The 27488-nt window shown below is 26.6% G+C and overlaps 4 protein-coding genes across 4 annotated transcripts in view; 1 reads left to right on the forward strand and 3 right to left on the reverse strand.

The window, feature by feature from the left end:
* Positions 1 to 360, reverse strand: part of LOC100206397 (tRNA-specific adenosine deaminase 2) — a 1134-nt gene extending 774 nt beyond the window's left edge. Inside the window, exon 1 of the mRNA XM_065818570.1 lies at positions 1 to 360. This exon is cut by the window's left edge and continues 774 nt beyond it. The gene's annotated coding sequence lies outside the window, so the exon portion shown is untranslated.
* LOC100208017 (cyclin-G-associated kinase) overlaps positions 1 to 1131 on the reverse strand; it is a 78437-nt gene extending 77306 nt beyond the window's left edge. The window contains exon 1 of the mRNA XM_065817174.1: positions 1069 to 1131. The gene's annotated coding sequence lies outside the window, so the exon portion shown is untranslated. The remainder of the gene's footprint in view (positions 1 to 1068) is intronic.
* Positions 25 to 345, reverse strand: LOC136090830 (proteasome assembly chaperone 4-like). The gene has a single exon (XM_065817807.1). The coding sequence runs from the start codon at positions 343 to 345 to the stop codon at positions 25 to 27; it is 321 nt and encodes a 106-aa protein (XP_065673879.1).
* Positions 1132 to 13987: 12856 nt separating the features above from the next.
* On the forward strand, positions 13988 to 27337 carry LOC100203611 (ER membrane protein complex subunit 1). The gene is made up of 7 exons (XM_065818406.1): positions 13988 to 15479; positions 15729 to 15932; positions 16035 to 16280; positions 16575 to 16976; positions 24930 to 25086; positions 26534 to 26826; positions 26904 to 27337. The coding sequence occupies exons 1-7, from the start codon at positions 14036 to 14038 to the stop codon at positions 27137 to 27139; spliced, it is 2982 nt and encodes a 993-aa protein (XP_065674478.1). The 5' UTR covers positions 13988 to 14035; the 3' UTR covers positions 27140 to 27337.
* Positions 27338 to 27488: the final 151 nt, after the last annotated feature.

A 27488-nucleotide genomic window follows, 5' to 3' on the forward strand; every position in this document is an offset into this window, starting at 1 on the left:
TTGTTTACAATGTTTTGTTTTGCTTCATAAAAGTTTTTGCAAAATTTCTTTTAAAACTAAATCTTCAACCAATTTTTCATTATGTATCTCAGAAACAACGTTATAGCTCATTAAAATTTGCTTATTAAGTCTTTTACTTAGTTTCTGTGTTAGAGAATGTGTATTATTCCCAAGAAGATTTACAGAAGATGCTAATTTTTCAAATTTTGTATTTGATGCAATATTAAGATTATCAAATGAAAAATTTTTCTCTCCAACCCAAATAAAAGCTGAATTTGTATAACTTATGACTTTAACATAAACCAGCTTTTCTGGTAAATTTACAGTAAAGTCATATTTTTCCATTAAAAATATAACACCTATATTGTATAAAAACATTATATATATATATATATATATATATATATATATATATATATATATATATATATATATATATATATATATATATATATATATATATATATATATATAATATATATATATATATATATATACATTATTATTATTATTATTATTATTATTATTATTATTATTATTATTATTATTATTATTATTATTATTATTATTATTGTTGTTGTTGTTATTATATGATTAATAACAGTATTTTAATATTAGTAGTATAATGAAAAAATAATATTAATATTATAATAACTATGGATTATAAAAGTTAGCATATAAAAATTATTTAGAGCATTGCTGAAGACCCTTTATCATTTGAAGGGCCCTGTATATTGTCCAAAAATGTCATCAAATACCAATCGTTAGTGTCAACTAACTGCCAGTTAGTTAATCAAGATAAACTGGTTCTTTAAAAGAAAAGACTAAATAAAGTTTCAATTAACTAAATAAAATCAACTAAATAAAGTTTAACTCTGTTTTTTAATACATTATGCACTTTTTTTGCAAAAATTATCAAACAAATAGAAAAAGATAAATTTTTGTATTCGATATATAACATTAGATGCATTAAAATCGTACATTTAAAAAAAAAACAACCTAAAAACAAATTAAAATAATTACTCGTTATACCGAATCATATTAACATTTAGAATTCAGAAATATTACCTTGGGCTATATAAAGATTCGTCAGCGCGCCGATCAGTCTGGTATTTATCGCGAGGCTACAACAATTTTTAATTCGTGATAATCAAAAAATTCAATTTTAAATTGGCATTGGCTATGAGATAAAACTTATACTTGAATAAACAAAATATACAATCAGTGGCGTCCCGACACTCATCTCATCCCTTTAATGATTTTTCTGCAATTCTATAATAAACTTGGAAGCCCTCAACCCTATTATAGACTAGGTAGCCCTGTAGACTTTTTCAACCCTGTCTACTCAACTTTTATCCATCAATTGTAAGTCAAGATCTGAAAGAAAGATTCCCATCTTTGAGAATATAATGTTCACCTCCAAAATTCGTTGTTTATCTTTGCAGAATCGTGGACTATCTGATTGTGAAAGAGCAAAAATAAACAATATATCTCATTCTCTTGTGTAAAATGGTAGACGTTTTTACGTTATTCATTCTTTGAAAGATAAAACATTCAATTTGATTAATTACAATTTGAAAGATAAAATACTCAATCTTTTTATTTTTTCAATCAATTTTAATCAATTTTACTTTCAAAGCAGCCGTAGCGCAGTGATTAGCGCGATTGCCTCAAAAGCTGGAGATTCGTGGTTCAATGCCACCTCTGAGTAAGTGCAATAGCATCGGTAAGGAAGGAGGCGTGACTTTTTTTTTTTTTTTTTAAACAGCTTCGCTTCCAACAAGGCTGCAAGCAGCCACTAATTAAAGTTGGAACTTACTGTAAGAGAAAAGATGAAGATTGTAGAGCAAGATAACGATTGACGGACGATTTAAAAGATTGCAAATTGTATGAATCAGGAAAGCAAGATGAAGGAAGCGAATTCCAAAGAGCTGATGTTCGAGGAAAAAAACTAGACGAATAAGCGTTTTTGGAGCACTTAGGAACAGTCACAGAAAAAGGATGACACTTAATTGAATGACGAGTAACACGAGAATAAATTTTAGTAGATGGCACAAGAGACGCTAGCTCTTTAGAGCAGTGCCCATTATAGTATTTGTAGAAAAGAAAAAGAGAAGCAACATTACGACGATGTGATAATGGTTGAAGGTTGGCTGCAAGAGCAGGTCCAACTATGTTTAGAATGCGTTTTTGCACCTTGTCTAAAAGAGAAAGGGCATCATTAGAAGATCCGCCCCAGATATGGCAACAGTATTCCATACAAGGCCGGATTTGAGATTTATAGAGATAGAGAATAGAATCCAGAGTAAGAAAGTGGCGAGCTCGATAAAGAGATGCAACCTTAGCAGATGCTAATTTTGCAACCGATTTGACATATAGTTTTCAAGAAAGATTGGAAGTAAGAGTTAATCCTAGAAGATGAAGAGTAGATGACTCATCGAGTACATCACCGTTCATAAATATAGAAAGATCTAAATTATTGCGATAACGATTGGCTGAAAAAAATTAAGTTTTATCTGAATTAAAGTTCACCAGCCACTGTGAGCCCGATGCTGTAGCAGAAGTGAGATCCTTTTCAAGCTCAAATGCCCCCTCCAAGCAATCAGAGGGTGTTGGTTTCTTATCACGACAAGAATAAATGGTAGTATCATCAGCAAACAATGCCACCTTAGATGTGAGAATATCTGGAAGATTGTTAATGTAAATTAAAAAGAGTATAGGGCCAAGGATAGAACCTTGAGGAACCCCTGAAGTTACAGAATAAGAAGAAGAGTGTTGTCCATCGAGGACAACTTTTATGCTACGATTGGAAAGGAAGGACTCAATGATCTTAAAGATGTTGCCGGATACACCATAAGAAGAAAGCTTATGGAGAAGACCAGCATGCCAAACTTTATCAAACGCTTTTGAAATGTCAAGGATCTATGATTAATTAAAAAAAAATTTTCCGTTCTGAAAAGTATCAAAATAGTATCAAAATGCGAGCAAGAAAATTGTGCGACATCATACTGATAAAGTTCGATTGCTGCCTAACTTTTTTATGGTGAAACTTATGTCAAATTATACTTCAGACAAATACCTGATTACAGATTTTATAATGGCGTTAAGCGTGGAGGTGTCAGCGATAAATATAAATATACAAACAGTTGGATAAGTTTGAAAGGTAATATATGGTTTGGCAAGCAACTTGCAGCTTTGGCATGCATGAAAAACATTTGTAACCTCAAAGACAATAAATACTGAACTCTACAAGATGCAGTGCCTGCATAAACATTTTCTACCTTTTATACAACCTCGAAATGTTGCTGTAAGGTTATGGCATGATTTAGCGAGCTGTCGCTATGCTTAAGCAATAATGAATTAGTATTGAGAAAATATATTTTTATGATTGCCTACAAGGCAAGAAACTTCAAGTCCCATAAGTTATTGTTTTTCTTCATTTTAATTATATAATGCTCTATCCTAAAATGTTAACTAGTAAAAAGTTAAAAATGGCGAAAGCTTTAAAGTGACTTGAAAATAACTTACATTTATCAAATGATATATTAGATAACCTAGATCTTGCGGAATTTTATTGGACGAGAAATGAAGCTGCTTTTTTTTTGCTTATAAATATAGTCCGTCATTTGTAAAAAGGGCAAATGCTAAAGCCGATGTGTGGAATAAAAGTTAAAAATGCAAGTTTAGAGCATCAAAAGTTTCCAATAACATAAATATAATTCAAAAACACGTTTTAAAAGTTATAAAAAACTTATAAAAGTTTTTTTATAAGCCTATTTTTATACTTTATTTTTTATAAGGTTTTTTAAAAAGTATTATAATTTATAAATATACTTCAAAAGCGTCTTCACTTTTCTATTCAAAGCTTTAATTCTTTTCTAATCGGAAATGAATTTAAGAAACACAATTATTATTTTACAAATATTCTAATTTCCTTTTTAAACTTTTACAGAAGTAGTATTTATATTTAAAATATAATTACATTATATAAGAAAAGAAAAGTTTATACAATAATATTCGTTTACAAATTTAGCCCGCCATTTGTAAAAAGGGCAAAGGTGGCTTCACTTTTCGGATCGAAGTTAGAAATATAGTTTATATGATATATCGCTGCATTTATACATCAAATTTATATGATTAATGATGTTTGTTATGCTTGTGGTTGATGTTTTAATATTCATGTAAGATTTTATTAAAGATATATAATTTTGCAATCGCGACATTGGGTTGTATACATTTTATCAACGTTGATTTATATACATTTAATCAATGTTTGGTTATATACATTGGGTCAACTTTAATCCATATACATTGAATCGACGTTGGATTGTTTACATTGGATAAACTTTGGATTTAGATCGTGAGAACAATCTAGTTTTGCGATGGCTGTACATATTATGGCCCAATGTATCTGTGCAAACTGTTTAGTGGCATCGGTATTAAGTCTTTTATCTATATTATTGTTAAAATCAAGACATTGGATCAACGTTGGGTTTGCATCGGAAAAAACAGTCGACGTAAACGATGGTTTTACATACGATGGCCCAACGTATGTGTGCTAGCTGGGATATATGCGTATATATACGTATGCGAATATATACATATGCGAATATATACCTATGTTTTTAACAAAAGTTAATAAAAAACAAAAGCATGTTTACTTAGTCGGTGACCTGAATATTAATCTTTTGAATCATGCGTCAAATAATAGTGTTAAAAATTTTGTAAATACTCTTCTACAAAATAACCTCATTCCAACAATAACTAAGTCAACAAGAATCACAAAAAGATCCTCTACCCTACTAAATAACATAATTACTAATAATTTTTCTAATAGCTGCTTTAGTACAGGTATAATAATGACTGAGTTGACAGACCATTTTCCCACATTTCTTATAACAGAAAACATAACACATGATAGTATTTCCACAAAACACATTATTTACAAGCGACAGATCAATGAAAACTCTATACAACAATTTCGCAACCTTCTAATTAATTTCGTTGATTGGAAGCTTGTTCTCCAAACACGTGATACTAACAATGCTTATGAACTTTTTCTAGCGCAATTTTGTAAACAATACGATATAGCGTTTCCTGTAAAAAAGTTTTATGTGAATTCAAAATCACTTCCATCGCCTTGGATGACAAAAGGCTTACTAAAATCGTCAAGGAAAAAACAAAAACTTTATGAAAAATTTCTTTAAAAAAAAACATATTCAAACGAAGCAAAATATGAAAACTATAAAAAATATATTTGAAAAAATAAAAAAATACTCTAAAAAAGTATATTATTCGAAATTACTAGAAAATGCAAATGGAAATACTAAACAAACTTGGAATGCTATTAAAGAAATAATTGGACAAAACAAATATAAAAATAATGTTCTGCCAAATAAACTTTTAATTGACGGTGAAACAGTATACGATAAAGCATTCATAGCTGAAGGACTAAACAGTTTCTTCATAAATGTTAGTTCTAATTTAGCGCAAAGTATACCTTTAACTTCTTCAACATTTGATTCTTATCTAACAAATTCTAATAAAAAAATGAATGAGTCAAAGCTAGATATACGCGAGTTGCGGACTGCATTACTAAGCTTAAAAAGTAACAAAAGTGCAGGATCGGATAAAGTTAGCGTTAATATATTAAAATTAGTCTATGATATAATTGAACCATCTTTGTTTCATATATTCAATCAGTCACTTAAATCAGGTAAAGTTCCGGATAAATTAAAAATTGCTAGAGTAACTCCAGTATTTAAGTCTGGAGATAAGTCAGAACCCTCTAATTACAGGCCTATATCTGTTTTATCTTGTTTCTCGAAATTGCTTGAACGTATAGTGTACAATAGGCTGTATAATCATTTAACTGAAAACAACATGTTATACAGTAAGCAATTTGGTTTCAAAAAGCAACACTCAACAGATCATGCAATAGTAGAGTTAGTTAATCACTTATCTAATGCTTTTAAAGAAGAATATTATACGTTAGGAGTTTTCATTGATCTGTCGAAAGCTTTTGATACAGTGAATCATTCCATTCTAATAAAAAAACTGGAATATTACGGAATAAAGGAGACAAACTTACTCTGGTTTGAAAGTTACCTTTCAAACAGAAAACAATATGTACAATTTGAAAATTTAGAAACAACCAAAAAAACTGTAAATTGCGGAGTCCCACAGGGTTCTATACTTGGACCCTTGCTTTTTTTACTATACATAAATGATTTGTCTTCAACATCAAACCTATTAAATTTAATTTTATTCGCAGATGACTCAAATCTTTTTTATTCTCACAAAATTATTGAAACACTTTTTACAATAGTAAATGAAGAATTAAAAAAAGTAAATGAATGGTTTATATGCAACAAATTGTCTTTGAATGTTCAAAAAACTAAATTTTCTCTTTTCCACAAACCAAGCAAAACAAAGGAAATACCATTTATTCTTCCCAATCTTTTGATAAATAAAACTAACATCAAAAGGCAAATATCTGTAAATTTTTTAGGTGTGAACTTTGATGAAAAGCTATCTTGGAAAGTGCATATAAATTCTATAGAAAAAAAAATTTCAAAAAGCATTGGCATGATCTATAGAGTTAAGCCACTTTTAAATTTTAAGTCCTTAAAAAGTTTATATTTTTCCTTTATACATAGTTACTTAACTTACGGCAACATCATGTGGGCAAGTACTAATTACACTAAGCTAAAAAAACTTTATAGCAAGCAAAAACATGCTGTTAGAATCATATTTGGATCTGGTAGAGCGGTTCCTTGTGAACCTCTTTTACGTGTAATTGGTGCCCTGAATATTTTCAAACTTAATATCCATCTTGTTCTACTGTTCATGTATAAAACAAAATATGGACTGTCCCCCAAAATATTTGAAACTTATTTTAAAGTAATACACCATAAATATGCTACAAGATTTTCCGCTAACAACTTTGTTGTACCAAAATCTTATTCTAAAAAAGTTTCTTATTCAGAATCGCGGACCACTTTTGTGGAAAAGATTTCCAAACATTGTTTCCGGAAAAAAAAAATCTCTTCATCAGTTTAAAACTGATTCAAAACAGTTTTTTTTAAACGCAGATTTTGATTTATATTATTATAAGTCTTTCTTTTAAAAATTGAACAGATATATAATTTAAAAACTGAAAAACAAGTTAATTATTCGTATTTTCGTAATTATTCGAAAGAAAAAAAAAAAAAAGGTTAAAATTTTTTGACAATAATCATTATATATACATATGCGAGTATATACATATACGAATATATACATATGCGTATATATATATATATATATATATATATATATATATATAAATATATATATATATATATATATATATATATATATATATATATATATATAAATATATATATATATATATATATATATATATATATATATATATATATATATATATATATATAAATTATGTTAGTGTTTTCTACAAACAGAGTGCTCAATGTTCTAAAATAACAGAGCAATGATAAATTAGTAAAAACACTTATCTAATTTTTGATTAATTATATATATATATATATATATATATATATATATATATATATTTATATATATTTATATATGAATATATATATATATATATATAAATTAATTAGTAAAAAACACTTATCTAACTTTTATCTTCCACTTGAAATTTCACCATTGCTTGATCATCAGGAACTCTTCCTGACGATCCAGCAATGGTGAAACTTTAAGTCGAAGATAAAAGTTAGATAAGTGTTATTTACTAATTAATTATATATATATATATATATATATATATATATATATATATATATATATATATATATATATATATATATACATATATATGTATACATATATACATACATAAATATATATATATATATATATATATATATATATACATATATATGTATACACATATATACATATATATGTATATATGTATGTATATATATATATATATATGTATACATATATATATATACATATATATATATATATATATATATATACATATATATGAATACATATCTATATATATATATATATATATATATATATATATATATATATATATATATATATATATATATCATCAGGAACTCTTCCTGATGATCCAGCAATGGTGAAACTTCAAGTCGAAGATAAAAGTTAGATAAGTGTTTTTTACTAATTAATTATTGCTCTGTTCTTTAAGAACATTGAGCACTCTATTTGTAAAATACACTAACATAATTTACATATATATATATATATATATATATATATATATATATATATATATATATATATATATATATATATATATATATATATATATATATATATATATATATATATATATATATATATATGTATATATATATATATATATGTACAGTATTGGACAAAACATTTGCAACCAACATCGAACAATGCTAAAAAGTGTTCCTAATTTTACATGTCTTAAAAACGAAACGAACTATACTACCACAGCAAACAGTTCAGAAGTCGGGAGTTATAGCATGCCATGACATGAGCAATCAGCTGACAGGTGACAGCACACAGGCAGAATTTTGTTGATAAGTGCCATTTTTCAGCGGACAAAACAAGTGCAACTTTTTTGGTTTATTTCATTTTCTTAAGTCTGGTCCGTGTCAACGTCACGGAAGTTTTTTAATAATTAAAGGAAGTATTCAGAAGTTTCCAGAAGCATGCAGAAGCTTCCAGAAGTTTCCAGAAGAAGCATCTGGAAGCATCCAGTAGCATCCAGAAATATCCAGAAACATTCAGAAGCATCCAGACTCATCCAGAAGCATCGAAAAGAAGCATCTACAATCTTCCACAACAGGTTCACACAGGTTCATTTTACTATATAAGAGACATGTAAATCGACATGTAATTCAGTCAGTATATGGAAGTCAATCAGTCAGTATTATCAAGACAGTTTATCGAAGTGAGTTTTATCAAAGTGTTTTATCGAAGAACATCAATACAAGAAGTGAAATACAACAATTGTTTCATTACATCAATACAGTCCACATCCAACCAAGACGTTGTATTCCACAGAGCATTATTGTATCATCACAAGGTAAATGTAATAGGGTAAGCCTTGAGAAGCGTGATTATTTATTTTTATCATTTTTATGACTTCAAGTGCAAAAATGGCTCTCGACAGTCTTGGATTGGAACTAAGAAAGAAAATTATTGGCGATTACGTAAGTGGAATGTCACAAAAAAGTATTTGTGATAAATATCGCGTGAAAAAATGGACCGTATCAAGGCTATGTTCCAAATATCGTTCTACGGAGAAGTTGGCAGCAGATAACAAAGGTGGAAGACCGTGTTCCACCAATTCTAGAGAGAATTCTATGATTGTCAGATCCGTTAAGAAGGATCCGTGGATATCATCAGTCGAGATACAAAAGTAATTAGAGCTGCCTGTATCGGACCGAACAATCAGACGACGTGCTGTTGAAGCCGGATTGTTTTCTCGACGCCCTGCAAAGAAACCGCTGATTTCACTAAAAAACCAGAAGAAAAGACTCCTGTTTGCTACATCTCATATTGACTGGAATGTGCAGAAATGGCGAACTAACCTGTTCAGTGATGAATCGAAGTTCAACATCATTGGGAGCGATGGCATTTGCCGTGTACGTCGACCGGCCGGAAAACGCCTCGATTTACGTTACTGCCATAAGACCGCGAAGCATGGTGAAGGCAATGTAATGGTCTGGGGGTGTTTTTCTGCTAACGGTCTAGGTCCAATACATCGAAACGATGGAATAATGGACCGTTTCATGTATAAAAATATCCTGAAAGATGTTATGTCACCTCATGCTGAATGGAATATGCCAATAAAATGGGTTTTTCAGCAAGACAACGATCCGAAACACACTGCAAAAGTAGTCAAGGAGTGGTTTCAAGACAACCACCTGTCGGTGATGGATTGGCCGCCTCAATCTCCGGATCTCAACCCTATCGAGAACCTGTGGTAGATCGTCGACCGCAGAATTAATCGTGAAGGTGTTCGCATTTAGGATCAACTGTTTGAACAAATCCAAAAGGCCTGGACATGTTCCAGCTAGCACCCAGACATTGGTAAAATGTTAGAACAATGTCGCAAAGTACGTTGGCACAACATCGGTCGCCAACGTTGTTTTTGTATCATTTTGGTTGCAAATGCGAAGCGCTGTAGTAAATAACGGCATACAATATTAGCAATTATTTTTAATGACTCGATGAATGTATTTAATAAACTTAGTACATACTAAAAACATACTACATTTATTCAAAATCAAATTTCTTTTTTAAACCAGAAATGGAGTTGTCTGTTATCAATACTAAACACACAACTTTATCAATAAAATCTCTTTTGTTACAGTATATTTTAACTCTGTGAAGGATTAAAATGCACAAACCAGACCGACGGTCATTTGACACTGAGTAGTTTTTGAACTTGCAGTCGGAATTCTGAAAGATCTACTTAAACGGCTTGAAGAGTCTGGCTAACTGGTTTATGTATGGCTGAGTACTGCGAAATAATATGGAGACAAAATAAAAACTTGCTGGACTTTTATGAACAATAAAGCTGATGTGAAGTTTGTTGCATAATTCCATTCGCTTGCAATGAAAATTCTTTCAGATGAAAATAAATAATTTTAAGTTTACTACAAAAAAAATTCATGTACTTTTCAATAATGTTTAGATAAGTTGATTAAATCTTTTTTTCGATGTGATGTGTACCGGGATTTCAGCAGCTAAAAATCAAAAATGGTTATTTTAAATACTTTTTCCTCTCGTAATTCTATACTCATAAAGTTGTTGGACACTTCTATTTTAACAATTTTGATAGTGCTAGTGCTGCTGCTGATAGTTACCGTCAATGTATTTTTTTTATAAATAATTTTTTTTTTTTTTTTTCAGATTTAATTAACTTTTTTTTTTCAAATAATATTTGCAATTAGTTCGTAAATATGAATCTATAAAAAAAAGTAGTAATATTTATATGCAACCTGCTGAAATAATTCTTTAGCAAAACAACAATTTGAAAAAATGCATACTATTAAAATCTAAAATAAGCAAATTATTAAAATAAATGATCAAATTTAATCTTGGTATTATTATGAATAACCTAATTAATTATATTTACAAAAAAAAATTAATAATTTTTGAAAATTAAGTACTTTTTTTATAAAAATTAGTGAAATTTTGAAATACTCTAACTTCGCTCATTCACGGATAAACAACGAAGGAGACAAGTAGCAGTAATATTGTGAAATGTTGATAAGTTTTGCGAATGCAAAATTTACCGGTAACTTTACCTGTAAATTTAACAGTAAATTTTGACATATATGTAATGGATACACACCATAGTATTTTATTTGAATAAAAAATTTGTTCAAAATTTCAAAATTAATTGATGGTTCTTTGAATCATGGATGTGTTGCGAATCCTGTGACGATTGATAGTGTGAATCTTGCTGTTCTACGGTCAACGATACGTGCAAGAATTGCCAATAAATATGCAAAGCTCATTTAAAGCAAAGTAGTGTTTTTTTGTTAATTGAAAAAACCTTTTTAAATTAATTGAAAAATATATTTTTAATTTCATTAACCAGTGGCATAGCAAATGTGATAACGGCTAAAGAAAAATAAAATAGTTGACTAATTACAAATAAAATTAAAAATACTACTACATATATTTAAAAAAGCCTTTATTTATGCGCTCCTTCTTGTTTTCTTTGGTGCCCCAAAAGACTATTTTTTTGGGGCCCGGGGCAACGCCCTCCTTAGTTACTAGTATTACCTGAATTTATATCATAGTTTACAATAAAACAGCATTTTAAAATTAGTTTTCATTATTTGTGATGTTAAGTTTGTGATACGTTATTAGTACTTATATAGCGGCCGAACTTATGATATGGTATTGAAAGTTCGGTCAAAGTAGATGTTTTTATTTTAAATTAAATATTGAGTATTTAACTAGTTAATATTTTTCATTTTTTTATTTTTACAATATCAATTATCAATATAATTTTCTGTATATTTCAGGAAAAAAAATTCAAAATTATTTATTTATGCGTGATAAATAAATATTCAAAGCTTAAGTGACCGAACTTAGGCGATGTTACGGTATTTCAAATTATTATACTATAAAATTATTAAAATATGTTCAAAATATCTTTTTAAAGTATTTAAAAATGTATTTTAAATATATATTTTAATCAAACTTAGTCGATCAGGAAATAGTTGCATAGATGCATTAAAAACTTTAAAAAAATTAAATTTTTCACCGTTTTTGTAAATCGGTATAACTTAAGTTATTCCGATTCACAAAGGCGGTGAAAAATATAATGACAATAATTATCGCCTTATTTCCACCCTCTCTACATTTTCAAAAATTTTAGAAAAAATTATATATGTTAAGACATACACCTACCTGATTACAAATAATTTACTAAATAAAATCTAATTTGCCTTTTAAAAAAATAGTTTTTTTATAGGCAAATTAGATTTTATTTAGTATTTTCAAGCCATTATTCAATTTACACGTAAGGCCTCAAACTGTTTTGGTAAATCGAAATATATATTGGGTGTTTATATCGATTTATCAAAAGCATTTGACACAGTCAGTTACGAAATTTTTTGATGACAAGACTCTACACAGATTTCTGCGAGCTCCAATTGACGACATAGCTAAAGGTTTATTTTTATATTCTTACCTTGTTTTCTCAAAATATAAATTTTAATACTATTTTGTTTCATTATATTACTTTGTATATCAAATATATCTTAATGTCTTATTACTTAAATTACTTCAGAAGTATTTTGAATGTACTTATAATAAAAGTATATATTGTTAAATATTGTAAAAACTGTGTACTTGTAATAATATATGAAAAAAAAGCCAAAAAAAAATTTATTTAAAAAATTGAATAAGTGTACAGTATAAATGTTAAACTAATAAAATGGTATTAAAAAAAAAAGGAAGTTGGTTAGTAAATCTTGTCATTTTTTATTTTATATAAATGCCTTAAATAAAGTTTCGAATCTTATGAGTTTGCCGACAGTTATCCCAGTTTATTTGGATTTGCTGACAGTGATACCAATTTATTTTTATCAGACAAAGACATAAATAAATTTTTTTTCTAATCTTTTTTTGTTTTTGTAGCTATTTAGGTGCTTCGAGAAGTCCTTACGGCCTTATCATAGAGCACCTCGGGAGAGCATTTGAATAGAAGTTCACGCCTTCTTTTGTACCTATGTCGCTTGTTGGGTGTTGAACCTCGGACCGCTTGGTTCTGAGCTAGAACTCTAACCACTGTGCCACGGCTTCTCATAATATGAATAAGGAACTTACACAAATTTCTACCTGGTTCCTATATAAGGCTTGAAATTGTTTAAACAAAAATAGTTTAAAGCAACTATACCACTCACTAAGTTATGAATGTTTTAAACGTTTATGAATATCTTTCGTTTTGTTGTATAAACAACCAATTATTAAATGTTTTAAAGAATCTATGCACCCTTAAAGTAAAGAATAAATATTGTTTGCGAAATCATAGGTACTTCAATGAACCCTTTTGTCGATAAAAGTTTAATCAATTTTGTATAACTTATCGAGCATCTTGTGTTTGGAAAATGTTTTTCAGCCCAATTTTGATTTTCCATTTTTAAAATTAAGTTAAAGAATATTATTTTTTTAACGGACAATTTATTAAAATATTTTTCAGATAAAACTTTTAACCATATGTTTTTCAACTATTTTAGGTTATTATTTTGATTTAGACTACCTGTATAATATTTATTTACATCACAATTTTTATATGATTCTGGCGACAAGATCAACAAGATTATTATGGTCTTCTTCCAGATTTTTAGTTTTTATTACAGGATAATTCCAAGTTTTCTTGCAGGACAATACCACGTTTTTTAATACAGGAGATAAATAAAACCAGCCATTATTGAAATATATTTCTTGTATAGTAGAAACGGGCCTTTAGTTTGCGCAAATAAAAAGCCCATCTGACATAACGCTTTGTTGAACTACAGCCATGGCCGCAACGAGATCGTTCTGCGATGCGGTGTCGATCTTTCGAATTATTTTTTTTTACTGCATAGTCAACATATTTTTTATACAGCTTAGCTTTGGATTGTATGAAGACCAGGTTGGTTTGTTTGATTGGCGTCATAAATACATAGGTAAAGCCAAATATGTGTATTTTGAAACTAATCATTCTAGAAATCAAAGGGCATACGTCTCAACTGAATCCAACGTTATTGCTGCCATTAATGCCAAAACTGGGCATTTGTTGTGGCGAAAGGTATTTGCAGACGACGATGGAGATGTAGCAATGCTGTTTTACAAGTCAAATGTGTTAATAACAATTTCAGGGTCAAGTAAAATTATTCGTTCATGGAATTCTAAAAATGGTCATTTAATATGGGAGTCAGGTGTTCACAAGTTTATTCCTTTAGTTGATTCTCGCTTTAAGAACCTACCAAACATAATGAAAAATCATCAGGCAACCATTTTAGAAGATGAAAGTTTGTTAGTTGTGTCGAACCAACAAATTTGTGTTGTGTCTTTAAATGATGGTTCAGAAATATGGCACTATGATGTTTCTGAATCATCACAATTGTTCGGAGCATGGAGTTATAACAATAAAATTCATTTATTTTCTGTTAAAATAAAAAGTGGTAAGTCTTATGTTTCCATATCTTATCTTGATCCGGAAACTGGAAATGTAATTGAAAGCATTGATGTAGAAGCTGATTGGATACTAAATGATCATATCAGCTGTGAAATTGTTTCAAGCTGTCTTGTTTGTATTTCATCTAGAACAGAAGTTTTTGTTTTAAATCTAAAACCTGAAATATTACCCACTTTTTCGAAAAATAATTTAGACTTAAAAATTTTTTTAGAAGATAGTGAGTTTGAAAAAGTTAAAAATTTTCAAATAATACCTTTATCATTAGAGAAGGTATCAGATAAAGCATGTATAAAGTTAGGTAAATACTCAGTATTATTCAAACTTAATGTAGAGTTACTAAGTGTTCAAGTTATTAAATTTCTTAAATCACCTGGATTTTTTATGTCCATTGATGTTATATCAAAAAAATTAATTTTTGAAATATCGGAGTCTGTTTTAAAAAATCAGCCATGTTTAAAAGTTAATGTATTTGAATATAATACATTAGAAACAACTAGTAATCTAGAATCGGTTATTTATTTGGATGCCGAAATAGCACCACCAACTTATGGTGCTGTATATTTATATCAGAAACAAAATGAGCTAAGTTATCGATTTTTGTTAATTTGTGAAGATTATTCCATGTTTCTTATTCAAAATGTTGGAAATAAAGAGGGAAAAATACTCTGGACAAGAAATGAAGGATTGTCACAAGTTTCTAATGTTAAAATGATTGAACTTCCTCCTTCAACATCTGCATTACAACTTTCTTTGCTTCATGATGAATTTTCTGTAAATCAAAATGGTAAATTTTTAATGTTAAAAAATACTTCAAATATTAAATATAAAAAATTTTTAAACAATTTATTATTAAATTACTTGTTTAATTTTTTTTCAAAATCAAAAGTTGACACAGCTTTCTAAATTGTAAATTTTGACCAAAGTGCTGACCTTATCGACTAAAAATTTTCATCCATTTTTATCTTTATATAAAATGTCTATTATCCACTTTCTTTAGACTTGCAAAATTTAATTTGAACTTTTTAATTTTTAGTTGGTGTGTTTAGCAAATTCATTAACAGAGTAAAAGCTCAATTTCTCCACTTACAAGCATTTGTATCAAGTCTTAGAAAAAATAATCAATTTTCTAATAGAAATGCTGAAAAAAGTGTTTCTTTAAAGCGTGACCAGTTTAGTATTTATAAAATTATTTTGCTGATGACAAAAGCAAGGAAATTGTTTGCTATCAATTCTCAAAGTAATACCTTTAATACTATTTTTCCATTTTACTTGATATAAAATGTTGTTGTTGTTGTTTCTAAAATTATGTATTATTTTGTTATTTACTATCCTTTTATAGATGGTGAAATAGTTTGGAGCCATTTTTTACCTCATGTAAGCTCTAATGGGAGTTATGAAATTATCGAGCAACGTACTTCTGCTCATTTCCCACTTCCTTCACAGTGCATTTTGATTGCTCCTTTGAATTTAAATAAAAAAAGTACAGTCATTTATAAGTTCAATCCATTAACTGGAGAAGGCTTGAAAGAGCCTGTTACAATTGAAAACTTCGAGTATCTACAAGTTGCAGAACTTCCATTTGAAGGTACAAAGTCTGAAATCTTTTTATGTTTTGTTTGCTTTGATTTTGAGTGTGCAAGGTTACCTAATTATAAAATCCTTAATAAAATTTTCCTTTTTATTTACTTTTTAATACAAAACATGAAGAATCCGAAAAACAATAAAAATCATTTTTAATTCTTTAATTGCATTGAAATAGGTGATTTGTTGGGATAAAATTTATTTATTTAGTTTAAAGAAAATTGAAAGAAAATATAAATAATTAAAAAATTTGCCAAAATGTTTCCGTTTATAAAGAACAAATTTTTTTTTTCTCTAGATGACAAGTCAGCTAAAGTTGTTGGTGTTGTTACTTCAGAGAAGCAGTTAAAAATTTATCCACAAAATTCATATACTATTGATAAGCTTAAATCACATATGGACTCAATATACATTTACCTAGCAAATCAGACAACTAATACATTTATAGGTTATAAAATAAAAGAAACTCATAGTAATTTTGAATTATATGAAGTGTGGTCAATATTTATCCCTGAAAATCAAAAATTGATTGTTCAAAAAAAGAAAAGAAATGATGAAGTTGTTAATTCAGTTGGGCGTGTCTTAGGGGATCATTCTGTTTTATATAAATACTTAAATCCAAATCTTATTGCATTTATGACACAGCAAGGGTCTGGTGTTAAAGGAACCTCATATGTTTACTTGGTTGATGGTGTAACAGGTAAGTTTAAATTTTGCCAATGTTTTACATTAGGTAACAAATTGTTTTTCAACAAAAACCTTATAAACTTAAAGAACAAATTTTTTTTGCTTTTTACAAGTTATTATTATGCACCTGAGACCAAATCCAAACAATTTTCAAGCTGAGATTGAATCAGCAATTGCAATTATTACTAGCATTTCTTATTTATAAAGTATTTTAAAAATTATAAATACCATGCAGTTTTAAAAAAAAAAAAATTTTATTCATTTTTAAAAAAACATAAATAAATAAAAGCGAAAAATGTATGTTTAATATGTTTTAAAAGTTAATGATTAAAAAATAATATATTTATAATGGAATAAAAAAAATTATCGATTGGTGTTAATGCATTCAATATTGTGCTCATAGCTCTAGTTTACCAAATTTAAATTTTTTGTACTAAAAAGTAGAAAATAAACATTTAAATTTAAATCGAATAGTCCAGTATACTAAAGTTTAACAGGTATGTTTCTATATAAACCTTGTGCAGACATGTCAATCTTTAGTTTACTGAATTATTAAATTTAAATTAAAAAGTTCATTTTTGACTTTTTAGCACAAAAAAGATTATACTTTTGAGCTAATATTTTTGCAATATTTTTATTTTTATCAGTAGGTAGTTTTCTTCGGCAATAAGTAAAATTTAATAAACAAATGAATTTAATGAATCTTTATACACTTAGGGTGGGTATATTTTCCAAAACGTAACTAATTACCCCTCCATATTAAGCACCTGAGAAAACACTTAAACAAAAAAATTTGACAAGTTCAGGAAAATATTCAGCTCTCTGAACATGATATTTTTGAAATAAAAATATTGAAAATATATTTAATTAATATATAAGTATATAAATTTCTTTTTAAAAGTTGCAACCGAATGAAATAAGTAAATACTTACAAAATGTTTATGAATGCGTTTTAATACATTATTTTTAAGAAAACCTAAATTTTAACTCTGAAAAATTTGTTCAAAATGGTTTTTAATCTTTTTAAATTTACTTTTTTTTGTATTAGTACTTGTATAAGAGTTACACATGTATAAGAATGTATAATAATGGTTAAGAATCTTTATATAAACATATAAAAAGAAGTGAAAATTGCAATAAGCGAAAAAAACAGCATTAAATAAACTGTTAAATGTGTAAAAATTTTACAAAGATATATAAGCACAAAAGCATTGTTGAAAGTTAGTTATGAAGTAACATAAAACTAATTAAAATACCACGGCCAATAAAGCATCACTCCATCAAATAATCTGAACTTTTGATTAAATTGTTTATTTTAATTTGAATTTAAATAAATATGTTCATCGAATCGTTCAAAATAAACTTGTGCTTTTTACAATTCTTTTTGATTACATGGCCTCTTCTTTTGTGAACATTTCGCACACTTAAAAATAGTGCAATCTAATTAGTTGCTTATTTCAATTAAAGCAATTCTTAAATCATAAATTCTTTCATAGACAAGAAAACTATATTGAAAATTAATAAATTCCATAATTCCACACTTTTGAAATAAAGCCACATCACTAATGCGACACTGATATAAAATTTGATACATGCTTTAGTTTTTTACAGATAACTATTAAGACTTTGTTTTAACCCTCACTCTCCTTGAGCTGAAATATGAAAGTTGATAGTTTGCTGTCCAAGAAAGTCATAAAAGTAGAAAATTGAGGTTCATTAAAGCGATAAAATCATATTTTTCATGTTCATATAATAAAGGATTAAATGTGATACAGAAAATCAACAAAATCATGGCTGTTTCCAGTATTAAAATCAACAATACTGCATTCTGCATTTGTATCAGAACTAATAAAGAGTTTACAAGTTGTAAAAATGATTATACATATTATTTACATCGTTGTTAATATTATTTTCATTTTTTTTCGACAAGATAATCTACAATGAAAAAAATCAATAATTTTTTTCTTTAAGTAGAAAAGTTGTTATATGTATACAACCCTTGATATTCTCCCTTACGATGTTATATGTATACAACCCTTGATGTTATATGTATACAACGATGTATGCAACGATGTTATATGTATACAACCCTTGATATTCTCGCTTACGAAGCGTTTAATGTGTGTGTTTTCTATACAATGTTTAAAAAAAAAATAAGCGCTATAAAATTTTTAAAATTAAAGCATATTTAAACTACCATAAAATAGAAACTACAAGGAGATATCGGACAATTTTTTTTTTAATCTTTAAGAAAACTCTTATGTTTATGAAAGTATTGCAACTTGGATGACATAGTAAAACATAAAATTCTGTATAAGAATATTATTGAATTACAAAAAATATCAATAAAAAAACAGCAATTAAAAAAATTATATATATTATTTATTTAATATTTTTATAAAAAACATTAGCAGTGATTAATTACTTTACTTAAATGTGTTTAAATAATATAAAAACATAAGTAAAGATCAAAGTTATTTAGTTCTAACGACTTTCAAAAAAGTCGTTTGAATTAAATAACTAAGTCTTTTTAACAAAATCTTTCTACTTTTCGAGTGAATTCTTTTATATAGTTTATTAAAGAGACCATCGCTGTTTAAAGTCGTTGCTTATAAAATTTGATTTATAATTTTTACTTTTTTTATTTTACTTATAAAAAAATCTTATATAATTAAATAATATAAATAAAAAATTTATACAACTTTCAATGATACTTTAATTAAACTCATTAGCTTCTTTATTTAAAGTGTTTTGCTAATATAAAAACGTTAGTAAAGATAAACTTGTCAAAGTTAGTTATTTTTAACATAAATTGCACACCTTCCTGTCCAAGCCTCTCTCTCTTTCTCTCTCTCTCTCTCTCTCATAGGGCACCTTATGATGTATATCACATACCTAGTTTTATTATATTACTTCTCATATATATATATATATATATATATATATATATATATATATATATATATATATATATATATATATATATAGATATATATATATATGTGGTAGTGGTATAGTGGTAAGAGCGCTCGCTTCATAAGCGAGAGGTTCGGAGTTCGACTCCCACCACGTCCCTGGAAGTACCGCGCTCAACTTAGTTTCTCCGCGCAGCGACCTTGCTCGGAAAGGTTCGTGTTTCGGAGTTAAAGAGTTGAGAGAGGGTTGCACCACGAATAACAACTAAAAAAAAATAAAAATAAAAAAAAAAACCCAAAAAAAAAAAAATGAGTAGCCTCCTCGACTGTAGTGGCCCCCTTGGGCCTTGGGGAGGTGAATAATCTAAAAAATATATATATATATATAATATATTACCTCTCTCTCTCTCTCTCTCTCTCTATATATATATATATATATATATATATATATATATATATATATATATATATATATATATATATATATATATATATATGAGAAGTAATATAATAAAACTAGGTATGTGATATACATCATAAGGTGCCCTATGAACCAGTAGTGCTTTGCTCTATTAGCCAATTCCATTGGCAGATAATTAGTTGTCCCATGGCATATATATATATATATATATATATATATATATATATATATATATATATATATATATATATATATATATATGTGTGTATATATATATATGTGTATATATATGTGTGTGTGTGTGTATATATATATATATATATATATATATATATATATATATATATATATATATATATATATATATATATATATATATATATATATATATATATAATATATATATATATATATATATATATATATATATATATATGAGATTATCAGGTCAACATTCGGCCATTGCAACACAAAATGTGATCTGTCTTTACTTTGGCATACAACTGCTGACTTGAATTTTTAAAAGTTTCTTAATGCAAAAATAAATATATGTAAAAAATATATAATTGATTTAATATGAGTTCGTAATTTTTTAATATAGTAATTTGTTTTTTTAAGTTGGACAAGTTTTATTAAATATATATATATTTAATAAAACTTGTCATTAGGACATTATAAAGTTTATAAAACTTACTTTTCTAAAGACATTTTAGGGCAATTATGTTATTAAGTTTTAAAATCTAATATTGACTTATTTTATTAGGAAAAACCATTCATTTACATGTTGACAGCTATTTTAATATTATTTAAGAAGCTTGGGCCAGCAATGGCATGTAATAATATTTTGTTATGACAGCTTGTCCACTGCTCGTTAATTGTTTTGAGAATGTTTAAGTTAAACTATCATCCTATGTATGTCCCAATGAAAATAAAATTCAAGTACCTCCTTAAAGAATCAACTTCCTATACTTAAATCGTTTATAATCAAATATTTATTTTAACGAAGGACTTTTAAGCAAAGCAACTATTTACAATTAATAAGATAAAATTACATGTTGTATAAATTATATTTACAGGGATAATCTTTTTGCAGATATTTCCGGAATTTCGGATATTTTTCTTAACTTTTAGTTTTTTCGGATATCCAAAACGTTTTCCATACATACAAGTTTAGGTATATATTTTTGTAATATATTTTTTTAAAGCTTTTTTGCTCATCACTCAAACAAAAATAAAAAAAATGTTTGAAAAAAGCAGAAACAGCTCAGCTAAAAGCAAAATTAAGAGGAAAATAAGGGAAAATATATTCCAGATTTTTTCTCGATAATTTACCCAAACAATTTGATGGATTTTTAAAATATGACCTGGATGATCTATATATTTAAGTTTATTTAAATATATAACATTTTTTTATTTAAAAAAATATATTTTTTATGTTAAATGTAAATCTTTTCAAACAATTTTTATAATTGGTTTTATAAAAAAAATTGTCTTTAACTACAGTTGTGTTTGCAACAAAGTTTTTTAATAATCATTCAAGTTAATAAAACTAGTAACCAAATAAACAATGAAGCTTACTAGCAACTGAATACTACACCAGAGGTATAAGCAGATCACAAACATGCATATATATTTATGAGTAAACCAGCATCTAGATATAGACTTGTCTAGATATAGACAGCATCTAGATATAGACTTATGAGTAAACCAGTATCGCGCCAAAGGTTAGCTAAGACTTTAATTAAAATATCCACTCACTAAACATTATCAGTGGTATTGGAAAGCAGTTCTGCTTCCTCTTTATAAATTATTTTTACTATTTTAGTTTAACCTCAATGCCAAACTTTTGATTATTTTGATGCAACATGATTTTATTTAGCAGAATAAAATTATAATTCACTTGGAATGTAATATGCCATATAGATATTGATTTAAATATGAGGAGTGAATTTTCAAAAATTGTTAAGTCTCAAAAATTAAAATTTTAAATTTATTTTGTTACCAAATTTTACTGAAATTTATTTAAATATTAGATATTATAATAGACTCTTGGTCCTAATAATAAATAGAGAAGATATCAATTTCTGTTATTGTATATCTATAAGCAAGTCCAGTTTTTTTTAATTTCTCAAAATCAATTTAGTTGTTTTTAGCAGCTTTTGAAAGTCCAATCATTTTAGTATAATAAACCAAGAGACATTAGTACATTAGCACATTAGCACATTAATTTGAACATTGCTAAAAAACAAAAAAAAGTGAAAAAATAAAAACAAAACATAGACAATGCAAAAATAAGAGTACATTTTAAAATTTTCGTTGCAACTGAATGGTTTAATGGTTTAATCTGTTTATTTTAATACAAATAATTTTTAGATTATATTTTTTGAACATGATTTTGAAAAAAAATACTGACTTTTTCATTTATTAAATAATTCAACAAGCATAAGTTTCATTAAAACTTTGTTGGAGTAAAACATTAGTTAATAAATTAAGTTATATAATATTTTATATTAAATTAAATAACATTTGTTTCCTAATTTAAATTATCATTAAAAGTAAGTTATTACTTAGTATAAAAGTGTCACCTAATTTTATAAAAAAATAACAAAAGATCAGAATTTCAATGTTATTAATTTCAAATATTATTGTAAATGTCGTTTATTAAAATATTATTATACATTTGTCAAGCCTTATTGGGAAGCTCGTGTGATAGCACGCTTTGTTTGTCCATGTTTAGAGTAATTGTTTTAGACTAACTGACCACGGCAGTTCGCATCTTTTAACTTATAAAGCGTTTCAATAACTTGCGGCAAAAAGCTAAACTTACTTACAAAGAAAGAGGAAAAAACTCTTAAATAAGGAAACATAAATGTAACGTATTATCAAGTTTAATTAAATAAAGTAAAAAATTATTAATTAACAAAAGTAAATCAAAAAAAAAGTTTTTTTTATAAAATTTTTATACAACTTTTTTATTCTTTTTTTTTTATTGTTGAAAAAAAATCTTTTATAATGATTTAACAACAATTTAAAGTTTTAATATTCAATTTATTCACAATTTTTATCAGTCCATTTAATTAAGAAACTAATTTTCTATGTACAAGTAATTTTGTTTCTTACCTTTATTCGTTTATTACGTTTATTTGTTTTTTGTCTTTTCGCTTTTAAAAAAAGTTTTTGCTATATTTGATGCTTTTTCTCAATACTTATATAATAGGAAAATAAGAAAATAAATTGTTATTTATTTGTAAAAAAATGTTATTTGAATAATAAATTTTGGAATAAATAATGGAATAAGTTAAATAAAAGAATAGCTTCTTTAATAAATGTATTTAACTGCATTAGATGCAAGAAAGATTTCCTTTATATACTGACTGAAAAATTGTAAATCAAAATTATTTTTATTTTCGTTATATTTTTATCTACTTTTTTCCTCAACTTGTATCAATTTTGGTAGTGGAAAATAACAAACACTCTAAAAATAAAACAACAAAAACAGTAAATATTTAGGTATATTATTTTTTTGACGATTCTTTTTTTATTAATATTTTTTTTTAGCTTATTTTATTTAGATTTTCTATTTCGTATAGTCTTCGGTTTTTTTCTTCGAGTATAGCTGATTTGTTCTCTAGTTTCTTATAGCTTTATTTTGCCACAAATTCTTAAAACCCTTACTATATAAAAATGTGGTCAAGTTGTCTAAAAAATTACTTTAAGCAAGGATTTACAAGGCGCGCTACTGCACATGCTTTCCGGGAAGGGTTGTTTTATAGATCTTTGAGCTTTGTTTTGTTTTAGCTAAGTTTTTTTTTTTTTTCCAATAAGATTTCTTTCCTTTTTTAAGTCAAGTTTTTTTCGTATTTGTCTGCTTTCAAACAAATCATTAGTACTGTGATATTTTTTAAAATTTTGTCGTTAATAAAATCTTTATAAACTAAATTTACATTACTAAATCCTGTTCTTTCTATGATCAATCTAAAAAACCAATGAAAATGTAGTAAATAAACTATAAAAATATCAAAAGCAAAATTTTTTTATCTAGTGTCAGCTAAGCACTGCACTCTACTGCTGACCTGAAATTCTTTAGATTTTGTGACCTGCAAAAATATGCTAATATTTGATTTTGTTTTAATTCTTAAATTAGTACTTTATAAATTATAGAGTTTATAATTTTTATTTTAGATTTTTTTTTGTCTTAAATTTTTCAAGTTGAATATTTTGTTAATACGCAAAGAGCATGTCTAATGTTGAAAATTTGTTTGCTATCAAAACAAAGATTTTAAAGTTAATCTTTATTTAATTTTAAAAGATGTATAAAAATTTCGGATTATTTGGGTTGTTTCATAAGTCATTTTTAATTATATTTTTGAAGGCAAAATGGACAAGTTTATTTAAAAACAAAAACAGCTTTCCGCTAAACTGAACATTTGAAGGTTGTAATATATCTCATGATGGTTACGATTCAATTGAGACTTTTTGAAATTTTATAGTATATCTCATCTGCCCCCTGTCTTCATAAATAATGCTGGTTCTATGGTACGTAACCATATTTGTTAACCATGGTTACATATTATGATTCTAAATAGTTTAGTTGAAGCATTTATATATTTTTTTTTCATTTTTATTTCAGGTTATATAATTTATTCATCCTTTCACAGAAGTGCTGATCTTCCATTGGATTTGATACATTCAGAAAATTGGCTTATTTATCAATACTATAGTACAAAGCATCGGCGAACAGAGATGTCTGTGGTGGAGCTCTATGAAGGATTTGAAGAAAAGAACAAGTAATTAAAAAAAAATATGTTTAGACAGATGTTTCTAAAATCCATTATTATTTGTTAAGCTAATAATTGGATTCATTTCAACCATTAATTTGATAGTTAAAAATATCTACTATATATTAGTATTATATTTATAATTAACTAGTTTGTATTTATTTTTTTAAATCTGTTTATAGATATATATTTATTATTATTCTTTGTTTCCCTTTTTAAAACTCAGAAATTTTATTAAAGTAAATAATTGAGTTGATATTCAAACTATGTTACTTCTAATAAATGAATGATACTTTTTTATATTGCAAGAACTTTGGTAAAGTTTTAGTTTTGGTGTGCATAAAGTCTTAATTTTTGGAATTTGTAAACTATGTTCTCTCAAGATATATTTAATATATTTAGTTTATTTGCTTTAATAAACAAATTATATTCATCAACTAAACTATGGAATGTTAATGAATGGAAGTTAATAAATGAAAGTTAATAAATAAAAGTTATAAACACTTTAAAATCTTTACTTTATAAGATTTTAAAAATATTTTAGTTCTGTAGTATTTTGAATCGTTTTTTGTTTCTGATGCTTGTAAATAAATTTGTAGAAGTTGTGTTAACCACATTGAAAATATATAAGCAGGTAATAGCAAAGTATTAGCTACAAAAATTTTTTAATTATAAACAATCAGAAATTACTGGCCTTGATAACATTGCGAAACGATGTAAAAAATAGGGTGCAAGGTGGAAGAATAAATTTTAACTCCAAAAAGTGGTGAGATTTGGCAATCGACAAGTTTGTATATAGAACTTATTAGAAAATTATATTAGAAAGTTATATTGAAAATAGATAGTTATGTTGAATATTGTATTGGAGAGATTATTATTGAAAAGTTTTTTTTAAAGTTATTAAAGTTATTAAAAAGTTTTTAAAACTTAAGATTGTAAAACATGCAGAGTTTTGTACATGGACCTTAGGTGGCCTCATCTTAATTTGTGACTCATCTCTGCCAAATCTAGCCAAAATTTTCTATGCTTGGAATAATTAAATACAGTAAATGTAATTGGGTTTAGGGAGGCCACCTTAAGTCTGAACTTTGCAACCTGGCCCTAAATGCAGAAAAAAAAGTTTTTTTGAGTATTCATGTTGGGTCAAGTTTCATTCAAGTTTTCATGTACGGTCTCAAAAGCAACGAAGTATATATTACAATTTTTAAAAAAAAATTTAATTTCTGAAAATTTTTTGTATAATACTGTGTAGGTAATTTGAATTAAAAAAAACTAAAAATAAAAAAAGTGCTTTTTAACAAGATTTTTTTTATGTATAAAATGTTTTTGAAGTTAGTTATTTATTGTACTTCATTTTTTACAAATTTGCAATAACATTTGATTTTGCTGTGAATAATATAAAATAAAATAGTTTTAACAGGTAATAATTTTTTTCTTGTTATCTTTATTTTTTTAGCACAGCATTCTCATCTCTCGATCCAGGTTCTTCTCCAATGATACTTTCACAAGGCTATTTCTTGCCTGTGTCTGGTGTAAGAACATTGGCAGCAACAATAACGCAACGAGGTATTACAAACAGAAACATTCTCATCGGTTTAGAAAATGGTTTTATACACTCACTGCCCAAAAATTTTTTTGACCCTCGAAGAAATCTAAAACAGAGTGAAATGTTGAATGAAGAAGGTGTTCTGCCATATTCTCCAGAATTACCTGTCTCGCCAAAAGGTTTTGTAAATTATAATATGACTGGTAAGTTTTTTTACTAGAATATTACAAGTTAGAAAAAATTATTTTGTACAAATTTCAAAATTAACTGATTATTTTAGTTGAAAAAATTCGTGGCATTCATACTGCTTCTGCTGGACTTGAATCAACATCTCTAGTTTTAGCATATGGTCTGGATCTATATTTTACTCGTGTTATGCCATCTCGAATGTTTGATGTTTTAAAGGAAGATTTCGACTACATTTTTATATCAGGTGTTCTTTCGCTGCTGATTTTTTCATCATTGATATGTGGCAAAATGGCTTTTATTAAATCTTTAAGAATGGCATGGCAATGAAGAGTTCTATAAAGGATTCTGATAATATAATTTATATAAGAAAATATACACATGCAAATATATTGTGTTTTTTTGGAAGTAAAAAAATGCAGGAAATTATGTTTGATATTTAATTTCTAATTTAATGGCATGTATAATAACTTGTGTACATTTTAAAAAATATTTTGCAATTTTTAAAATTATATTTTCAATGTAAAAGTTTTCTTTACTTTTAATTTTTTTTTAGATTTTAACAAGAAGTATTTATTTAGTTATTTATATTTAATATTGTATTTCACTACATCTAATTTTTAATTTTAATTGGTTTCAACTTGTCTAAAATTTTTTCTATGTAACTTGTTATACCATA

This window comes from Hydra vulgaris, chromosome 14 (genome assembly GCF_038396675.1).
Source record: "Hydra vulgaris chromosome 14, alternate assembly HydraT2T_AEP".
NCBI lineage: Eukaryota > Metazoa > Cnidaria > Hydrozoa > Anthoathecata > Hydridae > Hydra > Hydra vulgaris.

Coding starts and splice junctions, on each gene's coding strand:
- LOC136090830 (XM_065817807.1), bottom strand. CDS start 345: ATGGAAAAATATGACTTTACTGTAAATTTACCAGAAAAGCTGGTTTAT.
- LOC100203611 (XM_065818406.1), top strand. CDS start 14,036: ATGGCCGCAACGAGATCGTTCTGCGATGCGGTGTCGATCTTTCGAATT. Junction 16,281..16,574: donor TGCAGAACTTCCATTTGAAG/GTACAAAGTCTG, acceptor TTTTTTCTCTAG/ATGACAAGTCAGCTAAAGTT. Junction 25,087..26,533: donor GGATTTGAAGAAAAGAACAA/GTAATTAAAAAA, acceptor TTATTTTTTTAG/CACAGCATTCTCATCTCTCG.